Here is a 17,023-nt window from a genome sequence, read left to right on the forward strand (position 1 = left end):
TTCTACTTGCGTCCGCAGATTTTCGAAGTCCCCTTCTACTCCCTCGCCTAGAGACCTTCTTTATTATCTTCAGACTTTTGTATAGAGCTACATAGAATATATTAGCTTGTGACTTAGTGATATTCCGGGTCTTGAGAAATTAATTTGTATATGCCGAGTGGTACTACTCTTTGCTATTTATAATATGTTGTGTTTCTTTATATTTTTCGCAATATTAGGCTTACCTAGTCGTAAAGACTATGTGCCATCATGACACCTTACGGAGGGATAATTTGGGTCGTGACAGCAACTTTGGCAAATAACAATTTCAGCAGTAATATGAAAGCATCATGTTATTAATTTCTCTCTATATATATATTGTTGCTGGTCAATATGAGCTTTTTGAATTTTTAATTGTTGAAACTGGTCAATTTGTCCCAGTTGAGTAGCTACTGTCTACTCAACTATCCCAATTCAGAAGTTCTGTCCAGTTTTAATGAAATCTGCAGCTTGATAATTGACAATTTCATTAGTCCAATTTGGTTCATTCTGTTAACCACTGGCCTGTCCATTTTTGCATAGTTTTAAAATGCCAATGTTTGATTAAATTATCCAGAAGTTTTTCAGATTCCGTTAAGTTATTGTTAATTTGCACAGTCTTGCAAATTTGTAGAGCTATTGCAAAAGATTCCTATTTGTTTCCAAGATGGAATAGACAAAGCAACACACATTGATTGTTATAGAACTTCAGGACATATTTTTCTGAAATGTCCCAAACTTCTGGAAATCTAGATACTAAACTGAGATTTCCAGAAGTTAAGGACATTTTAGAAGTTTATGTCCTTAATATTAGATTCATACTTCAAACTTTCAGGATGTTTCAAAAATTTATATCCCGAAGTTTACTTGTACCAATCTCATTTTAAAAATAAGATGTAGGAATCTGCAAGCATCAAGTTTTATAAAGAAACAAAGAGCAAGTAAGCACAAAGAAATTTTGAAAATTCAGAACATTTTTTATATAACCATCTGCTAAAGTTTACTTGCTCAAATAAAAACAATCTAAATGAATCCAATTTATATCAAAAACTTAAAAGACTAGATAAAAATAAGTGGATATATCTATAATTCTCTATGCTTCCTTGAGAGTGGGTGGACTGTCGGAGAATATATACAAAATGTTCTATTATGACCAATTCTTCTGCAACGACCACATTTGAATGTTATTTTTGATGATTCGGTAGCTGGAATATACCTTTACTTCTACCTTCTACCTGGCGGGACCTTGAAATATGGAGGTTTAATAATTTATGACTTAACACTCTCTGGTACAATCCAATAATCTGTATGTCCTACATGATGTATTTATCTTTCATATATTTTCAGCCAAGATTCCTTTAAATACCAGTCTGAGTAGAAATTGAACTTCTTGATGTTTCTCTTCTCGATAGCTGCAATTTCATGTATACATAGTAATTCATCAAATTGAAACTGAAAGCAATCACATATTTTTTTGTTTAAGTTCACCAAGAAAGTATTTCCTTCTTCCCAGGTCTAGAACGTCATGAATCGATAGGGAAGACATTCAAAGTTGAAAAACTATAAGTTAGTACATTATGTTAAATTATCATTAAAATAATAAGCTAAAGTAAGAACATAATACTTACATTTAAAGTAAAAGCTAAATCTATCTTTTTCTTCAATTCCTCTTCTAGCCAACATGAAACATCATAAAAAGTTGCTTCCGCTTCATTTCTTCTTTCATAAAACCAACGTTATAGATTCACTTGGATGAAATCCATCATTCTCAATATAGGCAACCCCTTGCTTCTAATAGCATAGAATTCATTGACTCAACTATGTTTGTTGTGAGCATGTCATATCTTCGTCGTGGACAACAAGAATGCACCCACCTTTTTGGTGGTTCTTCTATCAAGTAGTCAAAAGTCTTCTTATCAAATTTTGCTATCTCTAATATGTATAGATCAAATTCTTTGCGCCTGTATACTCTTGTAGCACTTTGAAAATGTTTTATGACCTCACTTTTTACTTTTTTCGCTTTAGGTTCTGCTCCAAATGATAGATACAAATCCCATCGTGGCTTTCAGGATATACCTTTGTGATGCCACGTGCAATAGATTGATGCCTATCTGTTAAAAAAAATTAAATTGTCACGGCTCCCAATTGCATTGTGAAGCTCACTAAAGTACCACTTATAAGAGTTGTTATTTTTAGATTCTGCAATTCCAAAGGCTAGTGGGAATATTTGGTTATTTGCATCCTTTGAAACTGAAATTATTAAAACACCACGATATTTTGACTTCAAAAACGTTACATCAACAACAATCACCGGTCTACAATGATTCCAACCAGCTATTGATGGTCCATATGCATAAAACATATAAAGAAAACTGAAAATACAGTTTAACAACAAAAGATGAAAATACAGGACACTATGTCCTTAACATTTACACTACAACATGTCCTTAATATTTACACTGCACACATCAAAGTTAAGTTAATACACTATGTCCTTAACATTTACACTACATACATCAAAGTTAAGGACACCATGTCCTTAACATTTACACTACACACATCAAAGTTAAGGACACCATGTCCTAAATATTTGCAAACATCAAAGTTAAGGACACCATGTCCTTAACATTTACACCGCACACATTAAAGTTAAGGACACCATGTCCTTAATATTTACACTGCACACAACAAAGTTAAGGACACCATGTCTAAAATATTTACAGTGCAAACATCAAAGTTAAAGATACCATGTCCTTAATATTTACATTGCACACATCAAAGTTTAGGACACCATATCCTTAATATTTACACTGCATACATCAAAGTTAAGTTAAGGACACCATGTCCTTAATATTTATACTGCACACAACAAAGTTAAGGATACCATGTCCTTAACATTTAAATTGCACACAACAAAGTTAAGGAAACCATGTCCAGAATATTTACGATGCAAACATCAAAGTTAAGGAGACCATGTCCTTAACATTTACACTGCACACGTCAAAGTTAAGTTAAGGAAACCATGTCCTTAACATTTATACTGCACACATCAAAGTTAAGTTAAGGACACTATGTCCTTAACATTTACACTGCACACATCAAAGTTAAGGACACCATGTCTTTAATATTTACAGTGCACACATCAAAGTTAAGGACATCATGTCCTAAATATTTATAGTGCAAACATCAAAGTTAAGGACACCATGTCCTTAACATTTACACTGTTGTTGTCGTCTATCTTTATGTCAGTGTATGTTCTCGAGTTTTTACTTTTTATCATGTATAAGTATGAAGACAACAATTCATAATTCTCTTCAGGAGTTTCACTTATTAAAGCTGAAGCGCGTTGAATAACACGCCACGCCTTGTGATACCCAATGCCTAGTCCATACAATTTTTGCATTTCTTCCATGACAAAGGCTGGTGTAACTTCAAACCTTGGGTCTTGAAGATTGTCAATAATGTAACCACTAATCAACTTTGAAGTTGCATTCCTTTGATCAGCTTTCATAGTGTTAACTGAGCAGTCATGATTTTTCTCAATCTTTACTATATTGAATAGTGTTGAATCTTTAATTCTGAAAGCACGCACACACCACCCACACTTTTCTTTTTGTTTTGACTTTGACCTTCGTCTAGTTAGTTGAGTAGAGGATTTTTCAGCAACTTCTTCTATTACTGGTGCACTCTCTAAGACTTGAATACCCAAAGCTTGTTGGTTGTCAATCTCTACAATGTTTTGTCTTAAATATTTGAAGCACCTCTTCAATTATTGGTTCAGATTCAACCACATCTACTTCCATTATCTGTTGGCATTTGTCTTGATTGTCTTTTTGAGTTTCTATATTGATATGTTCAAAGGTGCTTGTAGAGCCAAAAACTCTTTCCGAAATATCAACAATGAAACGACACCCCTCAAAGAGTGAATGACTTTTTAGTAACTCTATACATATGTGAAGATCTAAATATTTGGATACAAACATTCCCTTGCTTGTTCCCAGGTTGATATTAAACCATATCATTACTTCAAAGTTGTCTCTATCCAATTCAATAACTTCAAAGACCTTTGACGAAATCTTCAAATCGAATTGCCTCAGGTACTAGAACAAGCTTTGTTTGATGATCCAGATACTTATAGTCTGCGATTCATCTTCCATTAAAAGCAACTACAATACATATTGTATCCATCCTTCAAGTCAAGAAAATGAGGAATTCAAGACATTATGTCCTTAATATTTACACAGTAGTCATGAAGTTAAGGACACGATATCCTAAACTTTATCAATACAAGTTGCAAATACAGGATACTTTGTCCTTAATATTTATACAACAGTCATGAATTAAGGACACGATGTCCTAAACTTTATTAATACAAGTTGCAAATATAAGACACTTTGTCCTCAATATTTATAAAACAATTATGAAGTTTAAGGACACAATGTCCTAAACTTTATCAATACAAGTTGCAAATACAGGACACTATGTCCTGAATATTTTTACATAGTAGTCATAAAGTCAAGGACACGATGTCCTAAACTTTATCAATACAAGTCGCAAATACATGATACTTTGTCCTTAATATTTACACAACAGTCATGAAGTTAAGGACACGATGTCCTAAACTTTATCAATACAAGTTGCAAATACAGGACATTATGTCCTTAATATTTACACAGTAGTCATAAAGGTTTAGGACACAATGTCTGGACACTTTGTCCTCAATATTTACACAACAGTCATAAAGTTAAGAACACGATGTCCTTAACTTTATCAATACAAGTTGTAAATACAGGAAATTTTATCAATACAATGCAATCCAGAAAAGGAAAAAAAAATCAAATCCCTTGCATCTTATTCTCCACCAACCAAATAAAAATTCACACAAACATACAAAAGCATATAGAGATATCTGAAATTTTAGAACTTACTGTAATTTTATGGTGAAATTTGGACGAGAAAGTTGAATTCTCTAGTTTGAAATAGGAGGAGAAAGGAGGAGAAATTTGGACGATCACAGGCAAAGTTTGAGCGAAGTTCTCTGCAATCCCAAAAAGCTTATTTACGTTCTCTGCACGTAAATAAACCGAGCGAAGTTATCACGTAAATAAGGAGCGTAGGTTTCAGCGAAATTATTATAGCAGAGGGGTATTTTCATCCGAGCGAATAAAAATTTATTAAAGTAGTGACTAAAGACTAAAAATATTTTAAACAGTAAATTAAAAGTAAATATATCTTTTATTACCGGCTAACCGGGAACTTGAGCTCGTAGATGTTGAGACCTTCAGTGGCTGGGCTAGTCCCATATTGATAGCTCTAATATTAAGGTCAAATGATATTCAAAAAACGTTTCTATTTTTCTAACCTCCCCTCCTTTTCATATCACGAGCCTAATTCACTTTAAATAAAGACCTAAAAAATAAAATACAAAGGAATTATGCTGTTACAATATTATTTTTTCACAGAGAAGTAAAAAAAACACGTTAATGAGGTCAATATTTGGCCAAACTAAGGACCTGTTTGTTCAAAATTCTTTTTCCTTTTTTTAGAATTTTATTAAAAAAAACGTGTTTGTCCATAAAAATTTGCAAGTTTTTGAAATTTTTTCGAAAATTAGTTTTTCAAAAACCATCACTTTTTAATTTTTTTTCCCTCACTCACAAAACTATAATATTTTTTCAAATGAAATGCATGTCCAAACATAATATCAAATTCCAAAGTATTATTTTTCAATTTAACTCCAAATACAACTCTTTTTTTTCTTTCTTTCAAAAATTGGAATTTTTATGTCCTAACGCCTACTAAAACACAAGTGGCAACAACGTAAATAACCAAAGCCAGCCATTCTTCTTTGGAAACCCAAAGCGTCCGTCATACTCTTTAAGTTTTTTCGGCAAAGGTCCAAATATATCTCTTTACTTTCAAAAATGGTCTAAAAATACTCTCGTTATACTATTAGGTTATCTATACCCCTGCAGTCATACTTTGGGTTCAAATATACCCCTCATTTAAACAAAGAGATACGTATCATCGTTCTGTTAGCCAATTCTAAATATCTCCTAATTAATTAAAAGACCCATTACCCATACCCGAAAAATAATTTTCTAAAGTAATTTTTTTTGTAAAAACTGGAAAAAATAAAAATATTTTTTTCCCAATTTTTACAAAAAAAACTGAAAAATATTTTCTAAAGAAAAAAAACTAAAAAATAATTTTTTAAAGCAATTAAAAACTGAAAAAACTGATTTTTTTAAACTAAAAACTGAAAAAAAGAAAATATTTGTTTTTTCAGTTTTTACAAAAACATCGCTTTAGAAAATTGATTTTTAGTTTTTTTTTTAGTTTTTACAAAAAAGTTGCTTTAGAAATTATTTTTCATTTTTTTAAAGCAATATTTTTCTAAAAACTAAAAAAAAATATTTTCGATTTTTTCAGTTTTTAGTAAAAAATATTTAATTTTTTCCAGTTTTTACAAAAATATTGTTTTATAAAATTGCTTTTCAGTTTTTTAACTAGTTTTTATAAAAATATTATTTTAGAAAATATTTTTTAGTTTTTTTAAATTCGTTTTTTTTAGTTTTTAGTAAAAATAAATTCAGTTTTTTAAAGTTTTTACAAAAAAAAAATTACTTTAGAAATTACTTTTCGGGTATGGGTAATAGGTCTTTTTAATTAATTACGAGATATTTAGAATTGGCCAACAGGACGATGACACGTGTCCCTCCGTTTAAATAAGAGGTATATTTGAACCTAAAGTATGACTGTAGAGGTATAGATAACGAGAATATTCTTACACCATTTTATTTTCGAAAGTATAAGGTTATATTTGGATCTTTGGCCAAGTTTTTTTTGCCGTATTGGCGCCAGTTTCTCCCGCGGTTTCAGTTTCAAGAACCTCAAAAATTTCGAAACCTTAAAAACCCTAACAACTATACAATACTAGAATCAAGAACTGAAGAGCCTAAGTTAGGTCACCGGACAAGCCTCAGAACCTTAAAAATTTCACTGTTAACCACTGGCTGCTAATTAATAGGAAGAATGTTTTATTCACACACATTCTTGGGACGGAAGGGTCCGTTAGGGACAGTATGGTGCGCAGCACACTTGCAAAAGTTGAAGAAGCCCCATTATACTTCCACTCACATTCCCTCCACTGTTGGTAATTTCTTGAAAATTTGCCCCCTTTTTATTTGCCTAACTGCTATGATGGGTTGCTCTTCTTTTGTGTGATTTTCCTGAGTTTTCTTTTAAATAGTTCTATTTTTCCTAATGTCATATGGTTGATATGTGAATCTTGTTTTGCTGATATCAGTTGGGACTTTTATAAATTTTATTTGAGATAAAGGTTTACTCTTTTACATCTTTTAATTGTGAAATTTATCCATTTTTTGTATCTAATGTTATTTTTCTTGCTGGAGAATTTATCCCTTTTTATTTGCCTAGCTGCAGAATTTTCTCTTTTTATTCTCAGATTTGATGAGTTTTTTTTTTTGGTTGCTGAATTTTTATTATCTTTTCTTGATTTCAACTAGCTTATTATTCAATTGTTGTTTTTTGATGTCAGTTGGGACCTTTTCATGAGATAAAGATTTATTTGTTTTGATTAAATATTGGGATTTGGTGTGATATAGAGGTTTTGTCATTTGCAAAGATGAATTGATTTCTATTTCAGTGGAGGCTTTTGTGTTTCTGTTTGTAGTCATGATAGTTGAACGCTTGGATTAATCTGTGCTTATGCACTATCTATTGTCAACTGTTCTGTACCAGTTATTCATTGTTCATTTTAAAGGTGGTTAAATGATAATTTGCATTTTGATCTTGATGTTTAAGTGTAGTAAAATTGACTATGATGAGTAAAAATGCATGCTTTCACTTATGCTTATGATTGAATGAAGGGAAGGGGACATGACGAGATGTTTCTTGAGCCATGAAAAGAAATTTAATCTACTAAGAGAAAGTCTGGACTACTTTAAGAGGCTCTTAAGCATAAAAAATCGGAACTTGAACTTAGAAACTATATCAACTCTTTGAATTCTAGGAAAGTAGGAGAGAACAATTGTTTTCATCAAACAAATAAAATGAGGCTCATTGGAATCTTTATCTAATAATCGTGATTTAAGAATGTAGTGGATTTATATTCTTTAGGAAACTAAATCTTCTGCATATGTATGCTTAAACTTTTAATGGTTCAAATGTTGCTTTAGTTCTGGTACATGCCAAATGCACTTTGTTTTGATTGTTTAGTTCTTGATGCTCTCTTAGTAGCTTGATTGCTATGCAGTCATAGTAATAAATTACTACTATGTCTTTTGCTGCTTGTTTAATTTGTTTCTTTTTTTTTTTTCGAATTTTTTATCATCACTTTATCTCACTGATACCTTATACAAAGCTTTTCGTGCACTCATATGTTGCTAATTTGTGATTAAAGCAGGATTTCAATAAAACCCCCAGAAAAGATGTATAACAGTTTGACATAAGTTGCTCTACACAAATATATAGTGGTAGCCAGAGGCGGACCTACGTTGTGGGTTGAGGGGTCACGGGACCCCGTTAGCCTCGGCAAAAAAACTGTATATATATGTTATATATATCTATCCATATATATGGGACCCCTTAAATATTTAAGATGTGCCCCCAAACATAAGAAGGTGGATGAAGAAGTGGTTGTGTTGGGCATTTAAGTTTGCTTCTTGTCTAGATGACGTGGGTTCGAAACCCCTTTCAACCTTTTTCTTGGAATACAACAGTGCAACTTACAGTTAACATAGCCATATTCTTGATTTCTTTAGTAAATCTTGATAATTTGAACCTACCCCTTTTTTATTAAAATACTAGAAATTTAAAGCGTGAAACATGCTTAATCAAACACCTTTCCTCTCCATAGAATGAATCTCTCTTTGTTTAGTGCTTTCTGTTTCTTTAGAACTTCTTTTTATTTATACTTGAATGATAAGTCATCATAACATTAAGTTTTCAAAGAGTTGCACGCCGAATTTAATTTATCGCTAGTGATTAGCATATAGCGGTGCACCCGTTCTGCTCAAATCCTGGGTCCGCCTCTGGTGGTAGCTTTGATATGCGCATGATATTTTATCTTTAAATCTGTAATCAATAATACTGTTGCTTATTTGTTGAAATCTATTTCCAGAGCGCATCATGTATCCTGATGTACCAATTGCACTGCGAATGTCTGGCCACCTTCTGTTTGGAGTTGTTCGGATATACTCAAAGCAAGTTGAATACTTTTCTGATGACTGCAAAAACTTACAAGCTGTGTTATTTAAGGCCTTTTCGTCTACAAATGTCAATCTACCGGCAGATGCCACTCATGCACCATACCACTCCATTACTTTACCAGAAACTTTTGAACTTGATGCCTTAGTTTTTGATGAAGATTTTGACCTGAATAGGTATTCTTGCATTTTACCTTTTTGATTGTCATCTAGAATCTGTAGTTAATCACCTGTGCATTTTTATTTCCAGGTTTGAGGACACTCATCTTAAAAGTTATGAAGAGATAACTTTGGAAGGTACACATTATGTTGTTTACTTTAATTCTTTCTTTATATCTTTTTCTGTTTCATTTTCAATTGAACCTTTAGTTCTGAAATTCTCTTTTGCATAGATCAAATTCTAACGCGTGAAGATCAGTACGTAGCTATTCTCATTGATGAGGTGGGTTTATCTTTTGCTTCATATTAGCAAGGGAAATATAGATTTTTTCACCTAAATTGCAACACCAGTTTGACTGGAAGTTTGTCGTTACAGGACATAGCAAAGAGTTTGTCAAAATCAGGTGAAGTTTCTGGATCAGGTGCCATGCCTATGGAGACAGAGTACGGATCTAATTGACTGTAAATGTTGATTCTCTCCATCTATTTACAAGGTTTATAATATACGTTTCTTTGATGCTGTAGTTCTGATCCTTCAAATCCAGATGGAACTGCTGCTCAATCCCTAAATTCTTCCCCTAAGATTCAGTCAGGACTAAACAGAGAAACCGTTCGTAATGACATTCCTCAAGATATTCCAGAAATTGAAATCATGCGTGATGCTGTCCATGATCATAGTTTTGATCATGTTCCCTTGTGGTCAGACCAAGGGAATGATGTGATGGAACCAGATAAAATTCTGGAGGAACAGATCATGAGAGACAAGGAAACTACCAGCCCAATTGTAGAAGAGATGGGGGGCCCTGAGGGGCATTCTATCCCGTCTCAACAACAGCAAGAACCACCTTCTGCCACTTCAGTGGATGCTCACGAATTTGCTGATCCACAAATGTCATTTGGTGGGTGCAGGAGTCTTTATTCTTAAACTGAAATTACTCATATGTCACGTATATACTCTAATACGGAACTCCTTGTTTTCATTGATATTCAGGCCATCAGTCACCTGATATAGCACTTCGATCAACACCCCCTCCTGAGATGCCAAAATCAAGGGGAAGAAAGCGAAAGCTACTCAAATATGATAAGGAATTAGTATTGTCGAATAAGTATGTTAATGTTCTGTCATCATTAATACTAATATATATGTTTTCAAACATTAGTCTTTCTGACAATGTATCATGTTCAACACTACAGAAAGATGAGAAGGGATCTAGAAGATACCGGTGATTTAGTACGCCAGAAAAACAAGGCTCCCTTTTCTTGTCTGGACATCTGGAAACAAAACAATAGACTAAGAAAAGATGGAATTTTATTTGAGCCTTTAATAACTGGTGGGTGTCTCGTAGTTACTATCTTTATGAGTCCGAATGACCTCCAGCTGACTCTCAGCTTCTGTAAATTTTTGTAGGATTATGTGATGATCTCTGTAATATCTACAAGGAAGACTTCATTTCAGCAAAAGTCAAGACGGCTTCCCCACAGGATGATTATGCAGAACCCAGCAATAACCAATCCCCTACATCTGGGAATGATCTTCCGATGGAAATTGAAAGACTACGTGATAACCAAGGCTTTGAAAGCACTGATTTGTTGTCTGAAATTTTGCCTTCACCAAATAAGTTCATTTCCTCTCCACTAATGTCCATGCCTTCTACAAGCAGAAGAGATGATTTCACTCCTGCTACTACAACTTTTGGGACAGAATCAAGTCAAATGGAAAGAACGACGGAGAGTGAGGTGCTCCCTACGCCCGACCCAGCAGCATTTACTGGGTACGTTGGTTCTGATATGGAGACCCCTTCAACATGGTATGGAGAGGGTCTAGGTGTGGAGACTACCGTTCTGTCTGATATTCCTGAGTTTGACAATTCTGCTGGGGTATGTTTGATCATGCTTTCTTCCCTATTAAAACTGTGACGCATGAATCTAATTTGATCATTATCTAGATAACTGTTTCAGCAGATTATTATCATCTAGAGTAACCTCATTAGCCCCAGAACACATCTTTAAATCTATTTTAGGCTAGGATTTGTAAAGATAATTAGACTTCTACATTTGATGTGAGTGGAAGCTTATGGTTCATATTTGAATGTTCTAGTGGTCACTTCATTCTGTGCAGTGGTGGAGATAAGTGTGTTGAAGGGTGTTCAATTGAATCCCCTTCGTTGGAAAATTATATTATACCAATAGGGTAAAAACAAACTTTTTGGTATATTTAAATTGTTGAGTCTCCTTGATAAATAAGTGTATTCACTCACTGTTCAAGTTTGCATTTTTTTGAATCCCCATGTTAGGATTCCTGGCTCCGTCATTGATTCTGTGGTCAAATTGTTGAGTCGATATGATGATTCACTTTAGTTCTTCCCTGTTTTACATCTGATAAGTTGCTAAATACCAATGCAGGATCTAAGTTTTCTAGAACAAGATGACAACACTCCTATAGGTGAGCTAAGCACCTCTTTTTCCCTTTTTAAGTTTAAGGTTTTGTCGTAACTTGGATAATTTTGTTTGATATTATATACTACTGTCTGCAGCATCATATTACTGAGTTTTTATTTATTTATGATGTTAACATATGCCTAAGGCTTGTATATCCATTTGCTAAAGCAGGACTTCGAGGAACTCCCTCGTCAAGTAAGCAAGGGGGAACACCAGAGTTTGATACATTATCTGCTAGAACAAGGTAGCATTCAATTAAAATTATTTTCCTTATATTGATTTACTTTGCAAGACCAGTCTTTTAAGTTTTAACACTATGATTGCAGAGCTGTGGCTCAATATTTGAAGGGGCAGTCACCAGCAACCCCCATCTTAGAAGATACTGGAGATCTCAGCTTAAATGCAATTTTAGAAGGCAAAAAGAAAACAATATGTGCTCGAATGTTTTATGAGACTCTGGTAAGTCTTCATATTTCCGTGATTAATTGTGCATACTTGGGATGCAAGTTAGTTCCAAATATTGGGTATCTTCAAATCTTCTAATATCAGTATCACTTGTACTACTAATACCATATGTATTAAATTTTTAACTCTTTGTGGGTGTTTGATTGAGTCAAGAAAAAGTGTATACATAAGTTCTCTTTTAGTTCATATATATGATATATGCCTTATTGCTTAGTCAATCATCATGTTTGGTATGGTGTGTATATATTGTTTGAGGAACTATTTCAGCAGATTTTTACTTACTGTCTTGTGGAAATTGATTCCAGGTGTTGGAGAATTGCGGACTTGTACATGCGAATCAAAATGAACCTTATGGTGATATAACTTTGAAAGTGACTTCCAAACTGAAGGAACAATTTTCAAGCTAAGGCCATTGTGTAGATCTATATATAGAATAGAGGTAAACTTTTACTCCTAGTTTTGGCTGCATCTTTTATATTGTTTAAAGAAATTAAAGATGCAGTTTTCTTAAAAATGATACTCATAGTTTTGACTGCATCCTATATTTTTGTCAATACAGAGAAGTTTAAGAGGTAGATTTTTTGCAAGGCTTCACATGGTATGTACTAAAGATAAATGAAAACTAAAGCATCAACGTCATTGCTCTTCCTCTTTACATAAACATGTACTGGGACTAAAATCGTCTTAACTCTAACCAAAAAATTGGAAGTATCAAGCGAGTGACTTGAGTGATTGAGATTTTACTTTCTTTTAAGTCAATGAAGTGGGTTGAGAACTCGAGGACTCGGGTTCAAATCCAGCAGAGACAAAAACATTAGGTTATTTCTTCCTAACTATCCAAACCTTGAGGAATAGAGTTACGTGATACTTGTTGCTTGTTAGAGGTACCATGTATCTCATGGAATTAGTTGAGGTACGCACAACTGGCCTAGACACAACGGTTATAAAAAAAAGAAAAAAAGTTTTCCTCTCGGTTGCTCTATCTGTCTCTCTCTGAGTTCCCTGGAGTAGAGGCATTCATGCATTATGGAATATCTTATTAGACATAAAGAGCACTCCAATAGTCTTGTTGTGCCTCTAAAGCAGACACGCACATACAAACATGTATATGTATAATGCATCACATATGAATGTGATTTTCCGTCTATAATGCAGTTAAATTACTGTGCAGCATTCCAGAAGTCTTAACTTTTTTGGATTGCAAATCTAATTGTGATGTTCTTTGAAATGCAGTTAAATCACTGTACAGAGATGCAACATTCAGTAGCTTAATGAAGATATATAACCATGTCAGCCATTCAATAACTTAAAACAGTTATGTGCTGCTCCTCTATGAAGTCTCTCTGCCTTCCATTTTAATAGTTCCCTTTCTTTTTCTTTTTCCTTGTTTTTAGAACTTATTGTATGTTCTGTCGAAGCAATAAGTGTTTTATTTTGATGAATTTCACTCTTGAACTGACATATATCATATTGAAATTTGATGTCACATCTTAAACTATGCTTTCTTTGCAAGTCTTCAAGTTCTTTTCCTCTTGATCTCTAATACAAATGCGTCAAAACTGTGGGTATCATTTAGCAAAATGACATACACCGTTTTTCTCTACTTAAATGACATTTCTTATTTTGAAATGTCGTGGAAATTAATACGTATTTTATGTAATTTTCTGGAATACAGTCTATTTAACTTTTTAAATTTTAATACTCCATCTTATCGGACCTTTTGCTTAATAATTAACTTGTTAATAATTAGTTTCATCACTATACAAAATGGCCATAATCATGCATACGAGTTGGCCCTTTTAAGCAAAACTATAACGTATATAATTGTCCCAAACATATTTTCAAAATTTAGGCAAGATTTTTGCTGGATCTTAAATCACATTTGCGTAGCTCAAACTGATTGTCTGCTTATAATAATAACAACAAAATGTTCAACATTCTTTATTGTTCATGACATAGATTTCGAGGAATATCATTCTTTATTTTTCTCTATATCACACATTTATTTCAGCTTTGAGGCATCACTTATTTTTATTTTTTATTATATCAGGGAAGGGAAGGGAAGAGGATGTTACACTACTGATGGGGTTTGAACCCCGAGGCCTCACTTGGTTGCTGCTTCAAATTGAGCTTTGTATAATGGCACTAATAATTCTCTAGGAGGGAGATTTTCCATGATAATTCTACAGCTCAAAAACTCATCAATCCATTTGCATAACTTAGGAAATTGTTCTTTGGTCAATAGTTCCAATCCTAGTGATTCTTGAATTGCTCCAAACCAGTGAATGTAACTGGCAACGATGTCGAGGAATCCAATGTTGTCTCCTCCAAAGAATTTCTTATTTTGGAGTTCATTTTCAAGAAATTTCAGGAGCTCAGTAGTTTCTTCCCAACCTTTCTCCTTTTCTTCTCCTTTGCTGGAAACAAGTTTGTATACCGCAGCCAATAACTGATAAGAAATTTCTTTAGTAGATGCAGAAAAAATAATAAAAGAGTTGGATAAAAAACTACATATTTCCATTGAAAAGAAGCTATTCATTTTAAACCCTCCTAAATCTATTTTGAGCAAATGTTTTTGCTCATCCTCTTATATTTATAGCCCATTTGGCGAAACTTCTTTTTGGTCAAAAGTATTTTTTCGGTCAAAGTTAAGGTGTTTGACAAACTTTTAAAAGGAAAAAAGTACTTTTAAATAGAAGTAGAAATAATTTTTGAGAAGCAACAAAAAATAATTTTTTTCCAAAAAGCACTTTTTAATAGTTTGGCCAAATACTAATTGATACTCAAAAATATTTTTAAACAAAAGAAGGATCCCTCTATTTCCATTGATGACTTGATTTTTTTTTTTTTCAAATTTCGAAATCCTTTGTGGAATAGACCAAATCATAAGAAAATTTGAAAATCAAGCAAGGAAAACCACTTTTTATTTTATGCTTCACGTCCAGGATTACGTCTGGGATCATTAGACAAGAATCCAAAGATGAAGAGAAACAAAAAATGTTGTATGTAAACGAAGAGTTTGAGAGTAAGCATTACACAATCTCCAAGATGATTTTTTTGAAAAAAAAGAAGAGAATAGAACATCCATTTTTCTACCGCATATCCTAGTTTGACACCAAGCAATGAAGCTCTTTCTCTAAAAGAATTTTCATAAATTCTTTTCTGCTAAGAGTTTGTCATCAAGAGACTAATTGCAATTAAATGGGAACATATGTATACCTTTTCATCGATAAACTTAGCCCAGAAACGAGCCATGGCTCTCTGATATGGATCTTTAGGCAAGAGAGGACACGTGTCTTCCCAAGTCTCATCAATATATTCAAGTATTATGAGCTTACAAAAGTGAGCACTTTTTTATGGACAAGCACAGGGACTTGTTTATAAACAGGATTGTACTTGAGAAGTTGAGCACTTTTGTTAGACCTATCTTCTTCAATGTATTCGTATTCCACACCCTTCAGTTTTAATGCTAATTCAACTCTTCTATTAAAGGGCCCTGCTATAATACCATAAACTTTCACCTCTCCCATCTTTGTTTCTTAAGTTTCTTCTTTTACTTAGGATACTTAAAGAGAGCAATAATTTCATTGTTCAGTTCTTTTAAGTTTGGATTATGACTTCTTTTAGTGGAGAAGTTTCAAAATTATGGACTTCTCCTGAAGGATTACTTGAGTGCTTACCTCATGTTATGTTCACTAATTTAAGCGCATAATTACCTTTAGGAGAACAAAAAGAAGTGTCCGGTGCGCAAAGCATCTCGAGTTCACGCAGGTTCAGGGAAGGGCCACACTCCAGGGGTGGGATGTAGACAACCAACCCTAATGCAAATATTATATTAGTGTCTGCTTCTACGTACGGCTCGAACCCGTGCCTTATAAATTACACAAAAACAACTTTATCGTTGTTTCAATACTACCCTTCACCTCTAGGAAAATATGAGTTACATTTGATAGTTATTTGTAATGATCAAGCATACATGAAAATTTATTCTCTATTGCTTATAGTTTTGTTTCATCAATTCACAGAATGAATTTCTTGAGACGGAATTAAGATTTAAGTGCTGGGGAAACACACTATGAACTTCAAAAAAAAAAAAAAAAAAGGGTAAAAAAAGAATTTTCATATTCACTTTTGACTTTACTAATAGCAAAATTCACCTTGTTCGGGAACACATTTATAATGGCTTAAATTAAAAATTATGTGTATAACTCAAACGTGATTTTTAAGTCTTTTGATGACCTAAATTCATGATTATTTGGCATCTAGAACAATTAATTTTTTCCTAAAATAATGATTTAAAAACTAAAGTTTTAAATACTTTGTAGGAACATACTAAATATTACTTATAAAGTTATACTCACGTTACTATTTTAGCTGCCAAACAGATAATAATTTCATCGTCGTTCAAATAATATTTATTGAAATTTGTCTACTTTCGGTGAAAATTTCCACATAGTCTATGTAAATATTCAACAAAAACGGTCTAGGTAGATATTCAATTAATATTTTACAAGGATCACGGACCCAGCTTCGATATGATTAATGAACCTGTGTAGGTTTGCCTATTTATCCTTTTTAAAGTCATGTGCCTTTTATTTATTACTATTTCTTATCAATCATTCACAAATAAACTAATATTAATTAGTATGTCAATTTACCAACAAAAAAATAAAATAAAATCAACTATTTTTATTAATAGTAATCTAGTAATA

The 17,023-nt window shown here is 32.9% G+C and overlaps 2 protein-coding genes across 4 annotated transcripts; one reads left to right on the forward strand and one right to left on the reverse strand.

The window, feature by feature from the left end:
* The first annotated feature begins 6,930 nt into the window (after nucleotides 1–6,930).
* On the forward strand, nucleotides 6,931–14,499 carry LOC107789894 (sister chromatid cohesion 1 protein 3-like). Of its 3 annotated transcripts, XR_001648931.2 has the most exons (16): nucleotides 6,931–7,174; nucleotides 9,164–9,425; nucleotides 9,499–9,545; nucleotides 9,641–9,690; nucleotides 9,784–9,851; nucleotides 9,933–10,306; nucleotides 10,399–10,513; nucleotides 10,602–10,738; nucleotides 10,816–11,285; nucleotides 11,811–11,850; nucleotides 12,018–12,090; nucleotides 12,173–12,305; nucleotides 12,617–12,750; nucleotides 12,871–12,909; nucleotides 13,545–13,625; nucleotides 14,362–14,499. XR_001648931.2 is itself a non-coding variant. In XM_016611775.2 (14 exons), the coding sequence occupies exons 1-13, from the start codon at nucleotides 7,054–7,056 to the stop codon at nucleotides 12,716–12,718; spliced, it is 1,992 nt and encodes a 663-aa protein (XP_016467261.2). In that variant the 5' UTR covers nucleotides 6,932–7,053; the 3' UTR covers nucleotides 12,719–12,750; nucleotides 13,545–13,831. The 3 variants fall into 3 exon arrangements, 1 of the variants encoding a protein (XP_016467261.2); XR_012703092.1 differs by lacking the exon at nucleotides 12,871–12,909 and having other exon boundaries at nucleotides 6,932–7,174; XM_016611775.2 differs by lacking the exons at nucleotides 12,871–12,909; nucleotides 14,362–14,499 and having other exon boundaries at nucleotides 6,932–7,174; nucleotides 13,545–13,831.
* On the reverse strand, nucleotides 14,416–15,841 carry LOC107789895 (probable glutathione S-transferase). The gene is given in 4 exon segments (NM_001325484.1): nucleotides 14,416–14,760; nucleotides 15,531–15,645; nucleotides 15,647–15,664; nucleotides 15,666–15,841. Coding segments are annotated over 4 exon segments (654 nt in total).
* Nucleotides 15,842–17,023: the final 1,182 nt, after the last annotated feature.

The sequence above is a fragment of the Nicotiana tabacum genome, chromosome 19 (assembly GCF_000715075.1).
Source record: "Nicotiana tabacum cultivar K326 chromosome 19, ASM71507v2, whole genome shotgun sequence".
In the NCBI taxonomy this organism is placed as follows: Eukaryota; Viridiplantae; Streptophyta; class Magnoliopsida; order Solanales; family Solanaceae; genus Nicotiana; species Nicotiana tabacum.